Raw genomic sequence first — 19,775 nt, 5'->3', positions numbered from 1 at the left:
AATTCACAAAGATCTCTGCTTTCCCAAGAAGAGAGGCCTGGTAGGGCTGGTTGGAGTGCAGGGTTATGTGAATGTTAAAAATACAGGGAATAGTAAGTACACTGTGACTGTCTAAAAAATACAATTCCTCTGGCGGATAAAGGGTCTAACAATGCATTGCTCTACAGCAGGGGTGGCCAACTTCAGTCCAGAATGGCCACCAACAAGTCAGATTTTAAGGATAGCCCTGCTTCAGCACAGATGGCTCAATCAGTGGCTCAGTCATTGATTGAGCCACCTGTGCTGAAGCAGGGATATCCTTAAAACCCGACCTGTTGGGGGCCCTTGGAGACTGGAGTTGGCCTCCCCTGCTCTACAGGCTCTTTCTGGCAGAGGATGGGATAAGAAAATAAAGCAGAACATTTTGAGGGGCGTTTATCAGTTCCCCAACAATGAAGACACGGCACTAAATTCATCAAATAAAATGCCTCCACTGAAAGGAATAGGTTATTTACTAAAGTCTTTCAGCTGGAAAACATCTAGCAAAATAAATGGCTTTCATAGGGATGTCCTTCCTTTGATTAAACATGGTGCCGTTTTTGTGGGTTTGCCTCAGTTTGGCAGCCAGAAAACCTTAGTAAATAACCCCGTGTTCTCCGGTGTCTTGAGTACAAGACCTTGACCACGTGCAGGGAAAATATCCTGTTGTGTTTGATTGAAATTCTCACTATATTGTTCCACCAAGGGGATACCCAAACTATTGCTAAAACCGAGTAGATCTATTTTCCAGTACATGTGCACCTTTTCAGATTCCTTGGGTATTTTATTTCTAATAGCTGGGTTCGCTCGAGTCTTGATAACAGATTTGACCATTGCATTAAAAGGGTAATCCCTCCGAAGACTGAAGTGTGGCTATGGCATATTTCAGAGGTTATATAGTATAATAATACATTTTATTTTATATAGCGCTTTCCTCTCAAATGGTACTCAAAGCGCGTCGCAATTACAGTATAGTGAGCGGTACGCAGCACATAGGAATGTTACAGACACAGATTACATGGGTTTACAATCTATGATTTAGGTGCCTGAGGCACGGGGAGAAATAAGTGACTTACCTCAGGTCACAAGGAGGTGACACCTGGAATTGAACACGTTTCCCCTGATTTGAACTCAGTGTCATTGTTTACAGAGTTTTTATTTTACCTAGCAACTACGTTGTGGGGCACTCAGGTTGCCAGAACACATGACGTCATAGCTACGTCATATGGCACTAAGGGCCTCATGCAGAGAGCAGCGCTATTAACAATCTCGCCATTTTCCGGCGAAAATCGCGCTATAAACAGCTGAAAATGGCGAGGTAGGAAAAAAGCGCCATTTTTTTTTTCTATTTGAAAATCTCGCCGCGCGGCTGGCGAGAAACTACATCTCGCCAGTCTGAAAAATATCCAAATTCAGAAAGGCGCGCTCGCCATCTAGCGGCTGTTTTTGGCGTGATTTTCGTCAATTTTCTCCGCCAACTAAAGTTGGCAAGAAGCAGGAGCTCGCCGGCTATAGGGAAAAAAAAAATGCGCGAATTTTTTTTTCTCCCTTTCAGCTGCGCGCATCTCCTCATTTACAATTCTCCACATGCAGTAATGCTAAAAATAGCGGATTTCGCCCATTTCTGCATATGGAGAATAAAACTCTCCATTAAAGCTACTTTTTCTTAAACTCTCCAATTTATTCTAGCGCTGCTCTCTGCATAGGCCCCTAAAAGAGTTAGTAGGTTATTGTACTTGATCTGCACCTTTAAAAAAAACATCAGACACATTCTGATCTTTTAATTCCGTTTTGAGTAATTATGTTGCGGTTGCCAGTCTATCAAAGAAAATGCAGGACAATAAGTATCTGATAAGCAGGACTCTCAGAGGACCGGGTAAAAATAATAATGTATTTGTTTATCGCAAGACACAATTTAGTAAAAGTTCAACAGTAATTAAATCTCCCAGAAAACCAACTGCTTAGACCAGGGGGGGGGCAACTCCAGTCCTCAAGGGCCACTAACAGGTCAGGTTTTAAGGATATCCCTGCTTCAGCAGATGTGGCTCCATCAATGGCTCAGTCGAAGACTGCACCACCTGTGCTGAAGCAGAGATATCCTTAAAACCTGACCTGTTGGTGGCCCCTGAGGACTGGAGTTCCCCAAACCTGGCTTGGATAGATTGTATTCATTTTGGATTTGCCTGCTACTTGAGGCTGTCCCTTTAAAAGGTCCGTTACCCACGGTCAGTGGAGTGCCACTAAAATCCTCCTTACGGGTCCAGCGGGGGCAGAACTGTGGCGGTGCTCAGAGAAAACAGCTACTTTATTTATAGTGCACAGTTTCACTTCTTAACTGTAAAAAGTGATCCTAGCAAATCTCTGACGTGCTGTCCATAAACCACGGCTTCCTGCCACGTACACGATGAGTTATCTTGATGCACGCTGCATGAGAGGAGACTCATTTCACGTGTCATCATATTTTGAGCACATGTGTGCCAGTAGCTGATTTATCAGCACACTTAATCATCTTTATTCTTTTCATCCGGGCCTTCTAACAGCAATACAGCGGACCATCTAATCGCATGGCGTTAACACACTACAGATATACATCATCAAGAGGTGTCAAGACATACTAAATGCTGCGTGCTAGGCTTTACAATCCACATGTTGGGGTCTAGTATGGTTGTCACTTGGTCTTAGGGAGAATTGTGTAAGCTTATTGGGAGGAAGGTATAAAAAGGAAAACACAAAATATTACAACTGCATTTAAAAAATGATACAACTTTTAATTGAATTTTATTTTTGGTGCTAAAATGAATGCGGCGATGGCTATTTAAAGCACTAATATTGCCTAAAATCCAAACCACTACAGGAAGATAAAACACTGCACACACATCATTTCTTCATAGTATTCAGAAAAAGCCCAAATACCACATGCCTGTAATATCCGCAGAGTTTAGTTGATTCCGGAGTATATTACTCCACTTCTGTATAGCGGATCCGCTCTGCTACACCCAGTCGGCAGCCAAAACAGAGTATATTCCAAGATTCAGAGAAGCACTGGGGCGCTCGTACTCGTATAAACCGCATGTTCATTGGGCAGAACAGCTATGGAATGGACCACCACTTGTGATGCCACCTCGCCATACACTAGACTAGGGTTGGCCAACTCCAGTTTTGAGGGGCCACCAACAGGTCAGGTATGAAGGATACCCCGGCACATTGAACAGATTGGGTGCTCAACATAAAACTGAACAAATTGGGTTCCGTATTGATCAAGTGAACACTTTGGGCCATATGCACTCAGCACTGCTAAGCCGATACCTTACAGCCCATTGAAGTGAATTGCCCATAAGGTGTCTTAGGCACGTTCTATAGTGCAGGGCGCGCTGATTTTTAGTCGCGCGTGCACGCAGGAAGAGGGGAGCGGACAGCCAGCGGCGAAGATGAGGAAATTCATCTTTTCGCGCCGCTGCCTGCGCTCAAATGTATGTATGTGTGTGTATGTGTGTGTATGTATGCATGTATGCGTGGATGTGTGTTTATATGGATGTGTGTGCTTGTGTGTGAATGACTGCAGAAGTTAAAAAAATATATATTTATTAAAGGTTTTTTTTCATTAAAAAAATCTTATCTAGCACTACCTTTCACTTACACAACCCATGCACACACATATACTCACACATACACACACATACACACACATATACATTACCTGCAGCTCCCGGCACTATATACAGGAAAAGCATGCGGCACGTGCACGCGCGTTCGCATAGGAACGCGTATATAACAGCCCTCACACTTATGGCACCTTTAGGCATGTTGTGGTTTAGCACTGCTTAGTGAATAAGACCCTTTGTGCTTGCATAGCAAAGTTGTTTTTCAAACCGCTGATCTACACAGATTTTAAAACATTTACAATCTGCGCCTTATGTAAGAAACTGTGCTCTAAAAAAATGGAGCAACGCATCAAAACACACTTTCTATCATCTATCATTCACAGATTTCTATTGTCAATACAGTATATGTTTTTATTTCTAACAATGGTTTTTATTCCTAGCGAGTATCACTCCATAACTCATCCAGCAATGCTCCACAAGAATGCTCTGCAGCAATGCTCTGCACCCCTCTGCAGCAATGCAATGCAGCCCTCCACAGCAATGCTCTGAGCCCTCTGCAGCAATGCTCTGCAACCCTCTGCAGCAATGCAATGCAGCCCTCTGCAACCCTCTGCAGCAATGCTCTGCAGCCCTCTGCAGCAATGCAATGCAGCCCTCCACAGCAATGCTCTGAGCCCTCTGCAGCAATGCTCCACAAGAATGCTCTGCAGCCCTCTGCAACCCTCTGCAGCAATGCAATGCAGCCCTCCACAGCAATGCTCTGAGCCCTCTGCAGCAATGCTCTGCAGCCCTCTGCAGCAATGATCTAGTGCCCTGCATAGCAATGCTCTGCAGCCCTCTGCAGCAATGATCTACTGCCCTGCATAGCAATGCTCTGCAGCCCTCCGCAGCAATGCTCTGCAGCCCTGCACTCAAAGAACTGTAACCGCTACTCTGCTTACATGTAATCTGACATGAGGATTTTAAAGGTGACCTAATTTCCCATTCACAAAAGGTTGATTGAGTATTTAACAACACTAATCGCTGCACAGAAATTAAAAGAAATGTCAGCACAGCAGAGGATTTGGGGGGTGGAAGAGAAACACAGTGCAGTGACTAGGGCAAAGTACAAGAAAATAGAAGATTGAATACTGTTTTTTGTAACCATTTTGTGAGTTTTACTTAAATGTGTCAGTGCACCAACATCATCACATAATATCTGTAGTCTCAGAATGTACTTTTCACGCGTCTATTTATTCCTTACAATGATCAAATCACTGAAGAGCACATATACATGTCTCTCAGAGGCCCCCGTGCCTGTCCTAACTCCCAGTGCCATCTTAAGGCATGGGCTAACCGAGCTGTAACCCAGAGCCCCCGACCTTCCACGAGCCCCCGACCTTCCACGGGCCCCCGACCTTCCACGGGCCCCCGACCTTCCACGGGCCCCCGACCTTCCACGGGCCCCCGACCTTCCACGAGCCCCCGACCTTCCACGGGCCCCCGACCTTCCACGGGCCCCCGACCTTCCACGAGCCCCCGACCTTCCACGCGCCCCCGACCTTCCACGGGCCCCCGACCTTCCACGGGCCCCTGACCTTCCACGGGCCCCCGACCTTCCACGCGCCCCCGACCTTCCACGGGCCCCCGACCTTCCACGGGCCCCCGACCTTCCACGGGCCCCCGACCTTCCACGCGCCCCCGACCTTCCACGCGCCCCCGACCTTCCACGGGCCCCCGACCTTCCACGGGCCCCCGACCTTCCACGGGCCCCCGACCTTCCACGGGCCCCCGACCTTCCACGAGCCCCCGACCTTCCACGGGCCCCCGACCTTCCACGAGCCCCCGACCTTCCACGGGCCCCCGACCTTCCACGAGCCCCCGACCTTCCACGCGCCCCCGACCTTCCACGAGCCCCCGACCTTCCACGCGCCCCCGACCTTCCACGAGCCCCCGACCTTGCACGGGCCCCCGACCTTCCACGGGCCCCCGACCTTCCACGAGCCCCCGACCTTCCACGGGCCCCCGACCTTCCACGGGCCCCCGACCTTCCACGGGCCCCCGACCTTCCACGAGCCCCCGACCTTCCCCGACCTTCCACGGGCCCCCGACCTTCCACGAGCCCCCGACCTTCCACGGGCCCCCGACCTTCCACGGGCCCCCGACCTTCCACGGGCCCCCGACCTTCCACGGGCCCCCGACCTTCCACGAGCCCCCGACCTTCCACGGGCCCCCGACCTTCCACGGGCCCCCGACCTTCCACGGGCCCCCGACCTTCCACGCGCCCCCGACCTTCCACGGGCCCCCGACCTTCCACGGGCCCCCGACCTTCCACGGGCCCCCGACCTTCCACGGGCCCCCGACCTTCCACGAGCCCCCGACCTTCCACGGGCCCCCGACCTTCCACGGGCCCCCGACCTTCCACGGGCCCCCGACCTTCCACGAGCCCCCGACCTTCCACGGGCCCCCGACCTTCCACGGGCCCCCGACCTTCCACGCGCCCCCGACCTTCCACGGGCCCCAGACCTTCCACGGGCCCCCGACCTTCCACGAGCCCCTGACCTTTCAGAGGCTCCACAAATACAATGGCCCGAAATGAAATTTTAAATTCATAGTCCTAACTGTACGCAGCGAACGGTACTTAATTATCCTATTTATACATAGTACTTTTTGGTATGATTAAAACAGTATATTGCTTTTAATTTTATATATCCTAACTTTTTATTTGAAAAAAAAAAATGATACAAAGATAATGTTCCTACAATTGTTTTATGGAATAAGTAGTTAAATTAGTGTGATCAGATGTCCCGGTTTAGCCGGGACCGTCCAGTTTTTTTCTTCTTTGTCCCGGCCGAGCATGCGCATTCGGCAACCGCCCATCGCACATGTGCACGAGCAACTGGTAAAGTACCGGTCGCACAAGCGCAATATTTGTTCCGGGAAAAATATGTTCTCCCTAAGTTTCATTCATTTGTCGGAAATTTATTTAAAAAATAACGCACAACTAAAAACAATATCACAGCGCGACAAACTGGAGTTAACATTTCCTAGCATTGGAAAGGCTTCGGGAATTTTCCTATCTGTGATTCTCCGCGTACTGCGAAGGCGAAAGAGGTTTATCAAAGTTGAAACTTATTAAGAATGATCCCGCGGTTGCTGCTTCAGCCGAGACCGACCTCTCTTTCCTTGGTGACAATCAAATCAGACACACTTCATAAAATTGAATTTGATGATGTTATTTGTGACTTTGCAAATAAAAAAAAAGCAGAGACACATGTAGATAAATAAAATGTTTGTGTTTGGAGTAATATTTGCAGAATGTAATTTTTTTTTACATTTTGTGCAATAAAAACCGTACTGTATTTGTATTTAGATGTGACTTTGGAGGGGGGGGGGGTCCCCAATGTACACTTAGACTAGGACCCCAAAAATTCTTAAGATGGCTCTGATTATTCATATATCCTGCGGATTTCCAAATTGTGGGGATGCAAATTTATATAATTCAGTTAGTACACAGGCCAGGATGGGCTCAGAGCAGGGGTGGGCAACTCCAGTCCCCAAGGGCCACCAACAGGTCAGGTTTTCAGGATATCCCTTCTTCAGCACAGGTGGTTCAATCAGTCCCTGCGTTAGCACCGGTGGCTCAATTAGTCCCTGCTTCAGTACAAATGGCTCGCTTTGAGCCACCTGTGCTGAAGCAGGGATATCCAGAAAACCTGACCTGTTGGTGGCCCTTGAGGACTGGAGTTCCCCACCCATAGCTCAGAGTGATGATGAGCAAGCTTCAGATCACTGAGGCAAATATGGAGATTTCTGTTTTTATTAAATCCTCTGTTCTAAATAACAAAAACAGGGGATGGGGGGGGGGGCGCCTTTGGGACAGAAAACAGGACAGACTGAACCTATCCAGTGTCCTGGAGCCCTGTGGCTACACTGAGCAGGCAGGTGTACAGCTGCACATTGGAGAATATCTGTCGGCAGCTTCTCACTGCATGCCTGTCAGTTACATTACCTTGTCCCATGGAAGAAAGTGACCGTCACTCAGCATACAGCTCGGCTTTGCCCTTCATCTGTCCGCGAGGTATCCAGAGCAGTTATCTGGACAAGCGTGTGGTCCTTTCAGAAGTGCCTTAAAGGTGTAATACCACTCAGGCGGAACCAAAGCATTTTTGGGGTGTACGTTACATATTTTCCAGATTCCATGCAGATCACACCCTTCAAAGGATCCAGTTTTGTTCTATTCTGAAGAAATATTGATGGGCTAGTTCTATTATCGACAGGTAACTTTTTATGGTACTTGTGCTAATCAATAACATTGGGGCTAAGGAAATGACTAATAATAGTTCAGAGACACTTATGGACTTATTCACTAATAGATCATTTATCTGCATTGGTGTTAACTATAGCGAACTAGAAAAACTACACATATTGTACTATCACTGATATTTCCTATTGTGTTGTCACATTTCAGTTAATAGCACATGCATACATTTCCAAAGTTAATACAATTAGCTAATATTATTATTATTATTAATAACAAAATAAAAAACCCTGTTAAATATGAGAGAATATGTTGCGTGTATCTGTCATTTCATTTTCTTGCAGACTCATTATATGTTGCAAATTGCTGTGACTCAACTTGTAGAGCAGCAATCCTGGGAGATTAGGACCACCCAGTAACAATGTGCTGAGGCATAAAGGAATACTATGTATCACTTATTTGGCAGTCAAGAGGTTAAAGAGTGTTTTCAAGGTCAGAAAGGAGAGCTAAAAGGTTTGTAGTCAGTGCCGCTATTGCTATATATTTCACAATTCATTTGAAAAAGGGAGGGATGTCGAGGTTCTAACATGGACTAACGCTATCAACCAAGCGTGGGCAACTCCAATCCTCAGGGGCCACCAACAGGCCAAGGGTGGCCAACTCTAGTCCTCAGGGGCCGGGGCAGGTCAGGTTTTTAGGATATCCCTGCTTCAGCACAGATGGCTCAAATCACTGATTGAGCCACCTGTGCTGAAGCAGGGATATCCTGAAAACTTGACCTGTTGTGGGGGTGTTGAGGAGCCTCGATTTAAAGGGTTAACACAGCAACATGGCCAAACCGCGGGGGCTCTTCGGTGAAGGAAACAAGGAATTCCAGCAACGCTACAGCCCAAGATCCAAGAAATTAGGTGAACACCCTGCATTAAACATGCCCGAGAATTGTTCCCCTGATGTCATTAAAGTCTCATACGCTATTTCCCTCCATCTAATGAACGGAGACGAGTTCAAGAAGACCTGCTGTTTGTCAACCTGTGTAAGCAGGTGAAACAACAAGAACCAGCACGGTCATTTCCCATCACATGGTTGTGTTTGAGACTATCCCTTCTGCCTCCTGGAGGTTTGAGGGTTTTAGCTTGACCCCATCAAATTAGTTCCAACTGGGAGAGGTGTTTAGCCACAGAGAAAGAGGAAGTGCGGATGACATTACACGCTAATCAGACGGCCATCTGCACCGAGTGGGAATACAGGCTCAATGCCGAGTTCTCCATGACTCCGTACTGCTTCTCACCTGCCCCCTTCCCAAGGAGAATAGAGGGGGGGGGGTCAACTCTAGTTCTCACGGGCCACCGACAGGTCAAGTTTTAAGGATAACCTTGCTTCAGCACAGGTGGTGCAGTCTTTAAGCCACTGATTGAGCCACCTGTGCTGAAGCAAGGATATCCTGAAACCTGACCTGACGGTGGTCTTTGAGGACTGGATTTGGCCACCCCTGTTGTACAAGGAGCTTGCTAATCCTGCTATCCATGCTGACCTGTGAGAATCGCCCGTCCCACCACTTCCCATCTTACTATTGGTCAGTTACTGAGCCGTCTCTTCCTCTTATTCTGAGGACCTGTTGTCAAATGGTGCAGTTTTTTTGCCCCAGAAGCCTTCCACTTTTTCCGTGATACATACACCTCTTTGGGCTCTACGTATAAACGGGCATGAGTGCTGGCACAGTTTTGTGACAGTTCGACAGCTGTAGAATTTGGCGCATGCTGTGCGAGTATTCTGCGCAAAAAAAACTGACGCCACCTTTGAGGTGACAGAGAAAATGAACGCTGAAAAGCAACGCAAGCCGTGCATTTTTTTTAAATATGTAGACCTGTGCCAATATACCAACGTAACCCCACCATAACTCCTCTCCACTTGCTCCCCCTATTATAACCACGCACTCTCGTGCCATAACCGCACCCCGGCATACGCTGGCTCCCCACATCCGGTGGTGGAAAGGGGTCTCATGCAAATCTTATGCATGTGTGAGGGCCCTTCTCACGGCCGCTCAGAATGGAAAAGGGACAGCATTCATGCTGCTTTTGTCACTAGGTGGAAAGAAGATGACATTTAAACATCAATTCATTTTATTTATACATTATGTGCATGTCAAATGCACACAAATAGGGTGGGAAACTCCAGTCCTCAAGGGCCACTAACAGTTCAGGTTTTCAGGATATCCCTGCTTCAGCACACGGGTGGCTCAATCAGTGACTCAGTCAAAGACTGAGCCACTTGTGCTGAAGCAGAGACTGATTGAGCCACCTTTGCTGAAGCAGGGACTGATTGAGCCACCTGTGCTGAAGCAGGGATATCCTGAAAACTTGACCTGTTGGTGGCCCTTAAGGAGTGGAGTTGCCCACCCCAGCCTAATAGGTCAACCCACGACACAAACACAAACACAACAGCAGTGGAAAGGCACAGAGCAGCCCAGTCCCTGTCTCTGGTTTGGCCTAAAAATACAAGTAGTTCAAATCCCAACCAGTGGAGATCAAACACTTTTTTTTTTTCATTTTAACCCCCAGAACTCTGAGCAGGGGGCTTCAGTTGACACTTTGTTTAATAACCTTAAATACCCAAATATGTAACCCCTTCCAACCTGCTCCAGGTCGTAAGTGATGGATTTTCATCACTGGAATTTATGGGGGTATCAGCCCAAGTAATTTATGTTTTTTAATTTCAGCATCTGCTTTCAATTTCAGCAAGTAACCTCTTCTCTGGTAAAGAGGCCGGCGAATAATTGCACAGGGACCCTTCTCCGGTCCCTCCAGATGTGAAGGGGTTAATTCCCCTCCTGGTTTGCACCCCCACCCCCACCCCACGCTCCTTCGTGCATTTTGTTGAAGTCTTTCACCTTGATCCCATACGTGCTTTTCAGTTTGTGGTTCCCTCAGCTTTGAATTACTAATCAAAACCACAATTTGCATGAAAATATATTTAGAAGCAGTCTCCATAAATAATATGCCAGGGCCGAGGTACGAGAGAGAGACGTATATCCCTCCCAACAGAGTCCCTTACATTCCACGTGGAGAGATACCTGTGAACACACCTGAGATACTTAAAAAGAAAAACAGCTTGGTTGCATATTTAACCCTTGGAGTGCCTGAGGGGTCGCAGTACCTGGTGGCCATTTTTCAGGAAACGGAAGAGGAGGAGTCCTGCATTCTATGCGAAATCACCCCTCCCTGCGCATGATGTACTCACTACGTCACAGGGCCTCTGGCGTGCCAGACCTCAATGGGTTAAAAAGCTTTATTCTGCAGGTATGATCACAGGTATCTCTCCACATGTATAAATAAGTGTTTTGGACTGGGATAAGGTTATTAAATAGGACTCTCTTCTTACACCCCCCCCCCCCCCCCAAAAAAAATTACACGTTTCAGGTTTTGGCAAAGCGAAAAGACGACACATTTTGCATGAGCTGCAAATCTGGGCGAAAAGTTCAAATACAGTATCTCTAAGAGACTATATATGTACTTTATGCAACTAATATTTTTCTACAGCTCCTATGAGCCTATATTTTCTTCTCATGCATACTATTCATAGGCTTTTTAGAGCAGGGACCTATAGGTTCCAGCGGGACCCCTCAAATCTAACTGCCTGTACCTTTACCAGGACTGATTCCTAATTATCATGCCGGGACTCCTTACTTGTGTATGTCAGATAGTACATAGTTACATAGTAGATGAGGTTAAAAAAAAGACATACGTCCATCAAGCTCAACCCATACTAAATTTAGACATAATTTTTTCCTATATCAGTATATTGGTCCAGAGGAAGGCAAACAAGAATCCCAGTGAAATATAATCTAATGATATTTCATAAGGGAAAAAATAATTCCTTCCTGACTCCAAATATTGCCAATCAGATTACTCCCTGGACAACATTCTTCCCATGATTACTTATTTGGTATATCCCTGTGTACCTTTCCTTTCTAAAAAAAGATGTCCAACCTTTTTTGAAGATATCTACTGTATCTACCATCACAGTCTCCATGGGTAATGAATTCCACATTGTAACTGCCCTTACTGTAAAGAACCCTTTCCTTTGTTGCTGTTGAAATTTCCTTTCCTCCAACCGTAAGGGATGACCCAGAGTCCTTTGTACTGTACTGCCTTTGGGATGAATAGTTCTTTTGAAAGTTTCTTATCCTGTCCTCAAATATATTTGTATATAGTTATGATATCCACTCTTAGACGCCTCTTTTCTAATGTAAAGTAATCTAATTTAGCTAGCCTCTCCTCATAAATTAGATTGTCCATCCCCTTTATTAATCTGGTGGCTCTTCTCTGCACTCTCTCTAGTTCCATAATGTATTTTATAAGGAGTGATGCACAAAATTTTACTCCATATTCAAGGTGAGGTCTTACTAATGCTTTATAAAGGGGCATCATTATGTTTACTTCCCTTCCATCCATTGCCCATTTAATGCAAGATAAGATCTTGTTTGTCTTTGCAGCTACTGCATGATTTGGGGCACTATTGCAAAGCCTGCTGTCTACAAGCACTCCTAGATCCTTCTCCATCAAGAACTCTCCTAATTTATCCCCATTTAATTTGTAATTTGCCTGTTTATTCTTGCTTCCCAAATGCATAACCTTACATTTCTGTATTAAACCTCATCTGCCATTTACCTGCCCACGTTTCCAGTCTATCCAAATCCACCTTGAGAGAAATTACATCCTGCTCTGATTCTACTAAAGATGGAGACTTTGTTCTCGATGCCAACCTCAAGGTCATTAATAAACAAGTTCAAAAGCAGGGGTCCCATTACCGATCCCCGAGGTACTCCATTCACGACTTTAGCCCAACCTGAAAAAGTTCAATTTCTGACAGCTCTGTTGTCTGCCCTTCAACCAGTTTTCAATCCAGGTGTAAATATTTTTACTGAGTCCAATTTGCTTTATTTTGTACACTAACCTATTGTGTGAAAGCGTATCAAAATCGTTTGCAAACTCTAAGTAGACCACATCAACTGCATTACCCTGGTCTAAATTCCTACTTACCTCCTCAAAGAAACAAATAAGGTTAGTTTGGCATGATCTATCCTTCATAAATCCATGCTGACTATTACTAATAATTTTACTTTCCATTAGGTATTCCTGAATATTATCCCGTATTAAACCTTCAAGTAGCTTCCCACTATTGATAGCAGGCTTACAGGTCTGTAATTCCCCGGTTGGGATCTAGCTCCCTTTAATAAAGGCACCACATCTGCTTTATGCCATCCGTGTGGTACTGGGCCTGTGGAAATCGAGTCCTTGAATATTAAATGTAATGATTTGGCTATTACTGAACTTAACTCCTTAAGAACTCTTGGATGTATGCCATCGGGGCCAGGTGCCTTATTTACTTTCATTTTTTCAAGCCACCTACAGTATGAACTTTTTCCTTTTAACCAATTGTTTGTTAATATGGAGGTTGTGGCTTCCTCCTGCGGCAATACTATTGCAATTGATTCTTCCCTGGTATTTACAGAGCTAAAGAATTTGTTTAATACCTCTGCTTTTTCCTTATCTCCAATAATCTGCCTGCCCATCTCACACTGAAAGGGTCCTATATTTTCTTCTCATTTTTTTGTTTGTTATTAAGGTACTTAAAGAACTTTTTAGGGTTGACCTTACTTTCTATTGCAATCCTTTTTTCATTCTCCATTTTTGCTAATTTGATTGCCCTTTTGCAATTTTTGTTACATTCCTTATAATTCTGATACGATGCCTCCGTCCCTTCTGATTTAAAGAATCTAATTGCCTGCCTCTTATTTTACACCCCCCTGTTTATTTAGCCACATTGCTTTTCTAACCATATTTTAAAGACTGTTCATTTATCTTCCACATTTTCCCCTGCAAAACATCATCCCAATTTATTCCTTGTAGATTATTACTCAGTTTATTAAAATCTGCCTTTCTAAAGTGTAAAGTCTTTGTTGAACCCAAGTAATATGGTTTATGATAATTTTTTTAAAATGAGACCATGTTATGATCACTGTTAACCAAATGTTCCGGACTTGAATATTAGTAGGGATCTGCAGTTGGGTTAAACAAGCTTCCCTTTCTGTGTGTGACATTTTGTATGCGGTCAGGTTCTCTGCCCTACTATGCATATCATTAAAGCCTTTCACTGGGCAAACAACACATACTGATAATAGTTACAAGGGTATATCTGCTCTGATGCCCAGGGGTTGGTTAGAACAGTACAAGAGTCACTTGTAAAGTGATACTGTATATCAGGAGTGGGAAACTCTAGTCCTCAAGAGGCACCAACAGGTCAGGTTTTCAGGATATCCCTGCTTCAGCACAGGTGGCTCAATCAGTGGCTCAGCCACCTGTGCTGAAGCAGGGACTGATTGAGCCGCCTGTGCTGAAGCTACTGTAGGTGGGTTCTCCCAAAATACTGAACACAATGGTGAAAGGTGCGACGCGCTCGACACACACACACACACCTCTCTGCTCCATGCTGTTTCCTCCTCTCCTTGGCCCGAAGCTCCTGACACTTTCTCCTGATTGACTGCTGCTGGGTAATGCAGCCAATCAGGATGGAGTAAGCAGCAAAGCTCCCTAGCACTAGCCCTGCTCAGGGAAATCCTGCGGCCCCCCAAGCTGGTCAGGTCACTATGTCCAAAGAGGTAATACCGGGGACACACATACACGCTCAGTATTACCTTGAATTTTTTTACTGGACAGAGTGTTTAAATACAGGACAATCCGGTTCAATATAGGACCCTGGGGACCCTACCCAAAAGCTCCTCTGCATCATCTGTATATCATTTTAACATTGGTCCACTGAAAAGCAGAACAATGAGGAAAACCCTTCTTAATTGTCAAAGAAAGCAGCACAATCTCAAGCCGTGTTTTAAGGGTGATTATATGAGTTTAGTGAAGCCAGCTACGTTATTTGTGTATTTACAATATGTATTTTTTGATTGTGGGCTCAGTGAAACTGCCACTTTAATCAGCATCTGCATCAAGATGTAGGAGGAGGAGGAGGTGAAAAAGAGAGGATAGAATTGAAGGTTTGTTAACCTCTCCCGTGAAATCCTGAATACTTTTATCATTTCATATAATTGCTAACCTCTCATTCACTGCTCACCACTGAGCACCGCTTTGCCTGTTAAAAGCCCTCTAATTGCTGGCAGATTTCATTCCTCTGTGGCAGCAGGTGTCCAGATTCTGCCCTTTTATATGAAGCAAGTGCTTTATTTCTCTCTCTGAGATCTAGAAAATCTTAATTCCTTCTCAACCCTCTCTCTGTATATGACCTCATTCTGGTTCCTTTCCCCCACCTCATTCTAGTCCCTTTTAACCCTTTGCTCTATGAATTATAAAACCCCCTTGCTTTCTTGGAAGAGCTGGTTATTCAACAGGTTTAGGGCCTCATGCAGAGAGCAGCGAATTTAAAAATTGGAGAGTTTAATAAAAAGTAGCTTTTTTGGAGAGTTTTATTCTCCATAAGCAGAAATGTGCGAATTCTGCAATGTTTGGCATTAATGCGTGTGGCGAGTTAGAATTGGAGAGATGCGCGCTGCAGAAATGTGTTAAAAAAAAATCGCGCATTTTTTTCCCCTTTCCATTATATAGGTTAGCAAAATGTATTATTTTCACCGTTTGCTCATTATAAAAAATATGACACTAATCATTTTATATTTACTAATGTTAGCTATAAATAATGAAATACACAATACTGTTTTCATTTCAAATCAGGGGTCTCAAACTCCGTCTTCAAGGGCCACCAACAGGCCAGCTTCTATGGATATCCCTGCTTCAGCACAGGTGGCTCAATCAGTTTCTCAGTCGAAGCTGGCAGCTGGTTGGAGGGGGGGGGGGGGGGGGGTAAGTGCAGGGTAACCTTGCCAGATGGGGCTCAGTTACAGTAATGCCTGGTGGTGGCATGGTTGGCGGGTGGGCAGGGCTCAATTGTGCTTTGAGTACCTGGGGCCCATCTCACGGCTGACATGGGGTCAGCTGAGCGTCTGGGACTTTGGACGGTCCTGGCTGGCGGCCCATGAATTAGGCATCATTGCCCTTACCTGTGGGTGGAGCACTCTGTCAGGGTTAGACCTTCCCTTTTGCTGTATGTGAATAAAAGCCGCAGCCATTCTGTGGGTGGTTTTAAGGATATCCCTGCTTCAGCACAGGTGGCTCCATCAGTGGCTCAGACTGAGCCACTGATGGAGCCACCTGTGCTGAAGCAGGGATAACCCTAATACTGTACATGGCCTGGTGGTGGCCCTTGAGGACTGGGGTTGCCCACCCCTGGTCTACACAGCCTATCTAACAGAGCCAATGTGTATCTTCTTGGTAGACCATGTCAGGTACTTATGACTCAGGACCATGACAGGCACATCCATACCCAGAATCCTTTGTTCTCGTAATATTCTACATTACATAAACATTTTGTTTTAGGATGAACTTGTTTAAATCGTCTTTGCTTCTCGTACAGCTGACAAAGCATTTTGCCAACATGCATTGTGACTCTTTGCAGCAGGGAATGAGTTAATTACTGTGCATCTGTATATGTACCTTATTGCAATTACAGCCAAATGTGACACCTCAAAAGTTCTTAAAAGCTCTTAAACAGCTGAACACATCCAAATTGTGTCACAAAGGTGTCTCCCAGGGAAAGGGGTTTAATCTTTGCTATTTGATTCACATATAGAGATGTTTTGAATAACGGATTCCAATTACCTCCCTTCTCGCTAAGAAGTTTCTATAATGCACAAGCCTTAACTTGCCCTCAAACTAGCAGTTTACTCTTCACAGACAATTCCCATGTGAGTGCCCTCGCGTTACTGCCCTGCAAGGTGCAATTTGTACTCACAAGGGGCTGAATAGATATCAGATACACAGCTGTTGGAAACCATAATCTGCCCATGTGTTGGAGGAGAGGCACAAAGCCTTTTTCTCTCAACATCTGCCAGTCAACATCATGTGAAATAAGGTGTTTATTTTTTTATTTTTATGCAGGGAGAGTACTGATAAATCCTTTCTGCTGAAACATGTATTTGAGCTACTGTATGTATGTATGTACAGTATGTATGTATGTATGTATGTATGTATGTATGTATGTATGTATGAGCTTGATGTTTGCATAGTAAGTATGTTGTCCACCTCCCTTATTTTAATTAGCTGGCGGGTCCGAGCATTCACTAATAGGAGCAGTAGAAGGGAGGTCGGGGAGGGGGCGGGGGGTTACTCCAGTCTTCAAGGGCCACCAACAGGTCAAGTTTTCAGGATATGCCTGCTTCAGCACAGGTGGCTCAATCAGTGGCTCAGTCTTCGACTGCATCACCTGTGGTGAGGCTGGGATATCCTTAAAACCTGTCTAATCGGTTGGCGGGGTCTTGAGGACTGGAGTTGTGCCCCCCTGTTGGCTCATTGAGGTCCTGCTGTAATATTTCAGTGTGGTTGTATACTTTTTTATAATAGAAAGCGTCCTATTTGTGTTTTCATTAACGGACTGGAGGAATAGCTTATTGATAAGAGCGCTGCCAAACACGAGAACCCCAGGTCCGTTCCCCGGGCAAGTCACCTTACTGCCCTGTGCCTCAGGCACTAACATTTAGATGGTAAGCTCTTTGAGACAGGGATTCATTGTTGCTGCAAAATGACAGTACAGCCCTGTATAACAAATACATATTTTGTTTAATGCCTTCGTTTTGCATGCATGTGTATTCTGAATTTAGGAGCTACTATTTTTCATGACTCGCTCTGGTACAACCCTCCGAGGAAGTAGTTTTATCATTACAGTCCAATGATTGTAGGGTCTATCCACTTAGTTCAGAGGGGAAATTAGGAACAAACAAGCGAGCTGAGTTATTGGGTGTAACAGTCCGTTGAGATCACTATATTTGTACCCATTTATTTAATTAAAGCTTACTTTAGGGCAGGGGTGCGCAAACATTCCCTGCTGCGCCCCCCTGCCTGCTCTCCCCTCCCCCCCCCCCCGGCTTGCGCCCCCCTCATGACATTGTCTTTGGCATCAAATGACACTGCGGGTCACGTGACCTCGCGGCGTCATTTCATGCCGCATTGCCATGGCAACCCGTCACAGAAGACAAGGTAAGGGATGTTGCAGAGGCCTCAGGTGGGCCCCCAGAATTTAATTTAAATTCCTTGGGGAAGAGCGCGGGGCCTCTGCAACCACCCGCACCCGCCCTCCCCCTTGAAAATCTTGCGCCCCCCAGTATGCGCACCCCTGCTTTAGGGCACTTCTGTTTGGATCTGGTGTCACACATACACCGCCAGATATTGCCATTTGTTATGTAACACACATATTGCAACACGATAAATGTGTCAGATATACTTTTACTCTAATGACAAAGAATACTAGGGCGCTCTCTCCGACTTGATTAAAATGAGAATAATAATAATAAAATACTTATATTGCCATGCTAGAGGGCCCCTGCGTATTCCTCAATGTTGGTATACGCCTTCGGAGTCCACTGTCCGCAGCTCAGAAACCCTTTGGGGAACCTTTTCTTGTTCGTTACTTTTACTCGAAGGCAGTGTTATTCAGCCAGGGTTCCTAGTAACACTTGGGTTCCCCGGCCCCCCCTAAAGGATTCTCTGCGATTTTTAGGTCATTTGAAAATTGTACAAAACACAGAAGAATTTACAATGCATCTGATCTCAGACGCGCTATTAGAGAGGGTCGGGGTTGTATTGTATTGTATGTCTTTATTTATAAAGCGCCATTAATGTACATAGCGCTTCACAGTAGTAATACATGTGGTAATCAAATAAATAACAGATAATATAAATAACAGATCATGGGAATAAGTGCTTTAGACATAAAAGTAACATTAAGGAAGAGGAGTCCCTGCCCCGAGGAGCTTACAGTCTAATTGGTAGGTAGGGAGAACGTACAGAGACAGTAGGAGGGAGTTCTGGTAAGTGCGTCTGCAGGGGGCTAAGCTTTATGTAACATGTGTCCAGTATTATCCCCTTTGCTATTCATACGCTTCTTTAAGCAATTGTGTCTTAAAGGTGGATAGAGAGGGTGCTAGTCGGGTACTGAGGGGAAGGGCATTTCAGAGGTGTGGGGCAGTCAGTGAAAACGGTTTAAAGCGGGAGAGGGCTTTAGATAAAAAGGGGGTAGAAAGAAGACATCCTTGAGCAGAACGCAAGAGTCGGGATGGGGTTCCTTACAATGCATCTGATCTCAGACGCGCTATTAGAGAGGGTTGGGGTTCCTTACAATGCATCTGATCTCAGACACACTATTAGGGCTCGTTCAGGTTGCCAGCTGAGGACTCGGAGGGAGGGCGGGAGGCAGGCAGTGCTGGGAGTTTGCTGGGCGACATGTGATTATCCCCCAGCAGACTTTTCAGCGTTGTGGAGGGGGCGGGGCTACAGACGGCAGGGTAAAGTATCCAAGCTGCAGTCATGAAATCATTCTGAAGAATGATTTCATTGGCTGCCTTGGTCCCTGTGACGCTGATTCAGCTCCAAGAAACGAAATTTTCGTTTACTGAAGCTGTCGTCAGCAGGCAGCAACTCCTGGCTTCGGAGGCAGGGCAGTAGCTACCCTGACAACAAGTATTCAAATTGAATACTTTGTTGCTCACGGCAGCACGCACGTCAGCACGCCCTGCCACCGAAGCCAGCACCCTGAACGAGGCCTTAGAGAGGGTTGGGGATCCTTACAATGCCTCTGATCTCAGACGCGCTATTAGAGAGGGTTGGGGTTCCTTACAATACATCTGATCTCAGACACACTATTAGAGAGGGTTGGGGTTGCACAGAATTTCACAACATAGTTCTAGGGTTCCTTAACCAAAAATAAGTTGGAAACTACTGCTCTAAATACTGGGAAATACATAGTTGTGCTCTCCTCCTAACTAAAGAATGTAATCTTGTTTATAAATGTTTGCACCATTTGAG

General features: G+C 45.7%; 1 protein-coding gene across 6 annotated transcripts in view; it reads right to left on the bottom strand.

Annotated features, from left to right (window-relative positions):
* Positions 1-19,775, bottom strand: part of LOC142501730 (uncharacterized) — a 74,406-nt gene that overhangs the window by 50,445 nt on the left and 4,186 nt on the right. Inside the window, exon 2 of one of the 6 annotated variants that reach the window (XM_075612024.1) lies at positions 7,612-7,841. The exons of the other annotated variants lie outside the window; for them this stretch is intronic. Coding sequence (XP_075468139.1) covers positions 7,612-7,647 — 36 coding nt within the window. The 5' untranslated portion in view covers positions 7,648-7,841. The remainder of the gene's footprint in view (positions 1-7,611; positions 7,842-19,775) is intronic. 6 annotated transcript variants of the gene reach the window in all.

This window comes from Ascaphus truei, chromosome 8, assembly GCF_040206685.1.
Source record: "Ascaphus truei isolate aAscTru1 chromosome 8, aAscTru1.hap1, whole genome shotgun sequence".
NCBI lineage: Eukaryota > Metazoa > Chordata > Amphibia > Anura > Ascaphidae > Ascaphus > Ascaphus truei.
This window is presented reverse-complemented; position numbering and strand designations above follow the sequence as displayed.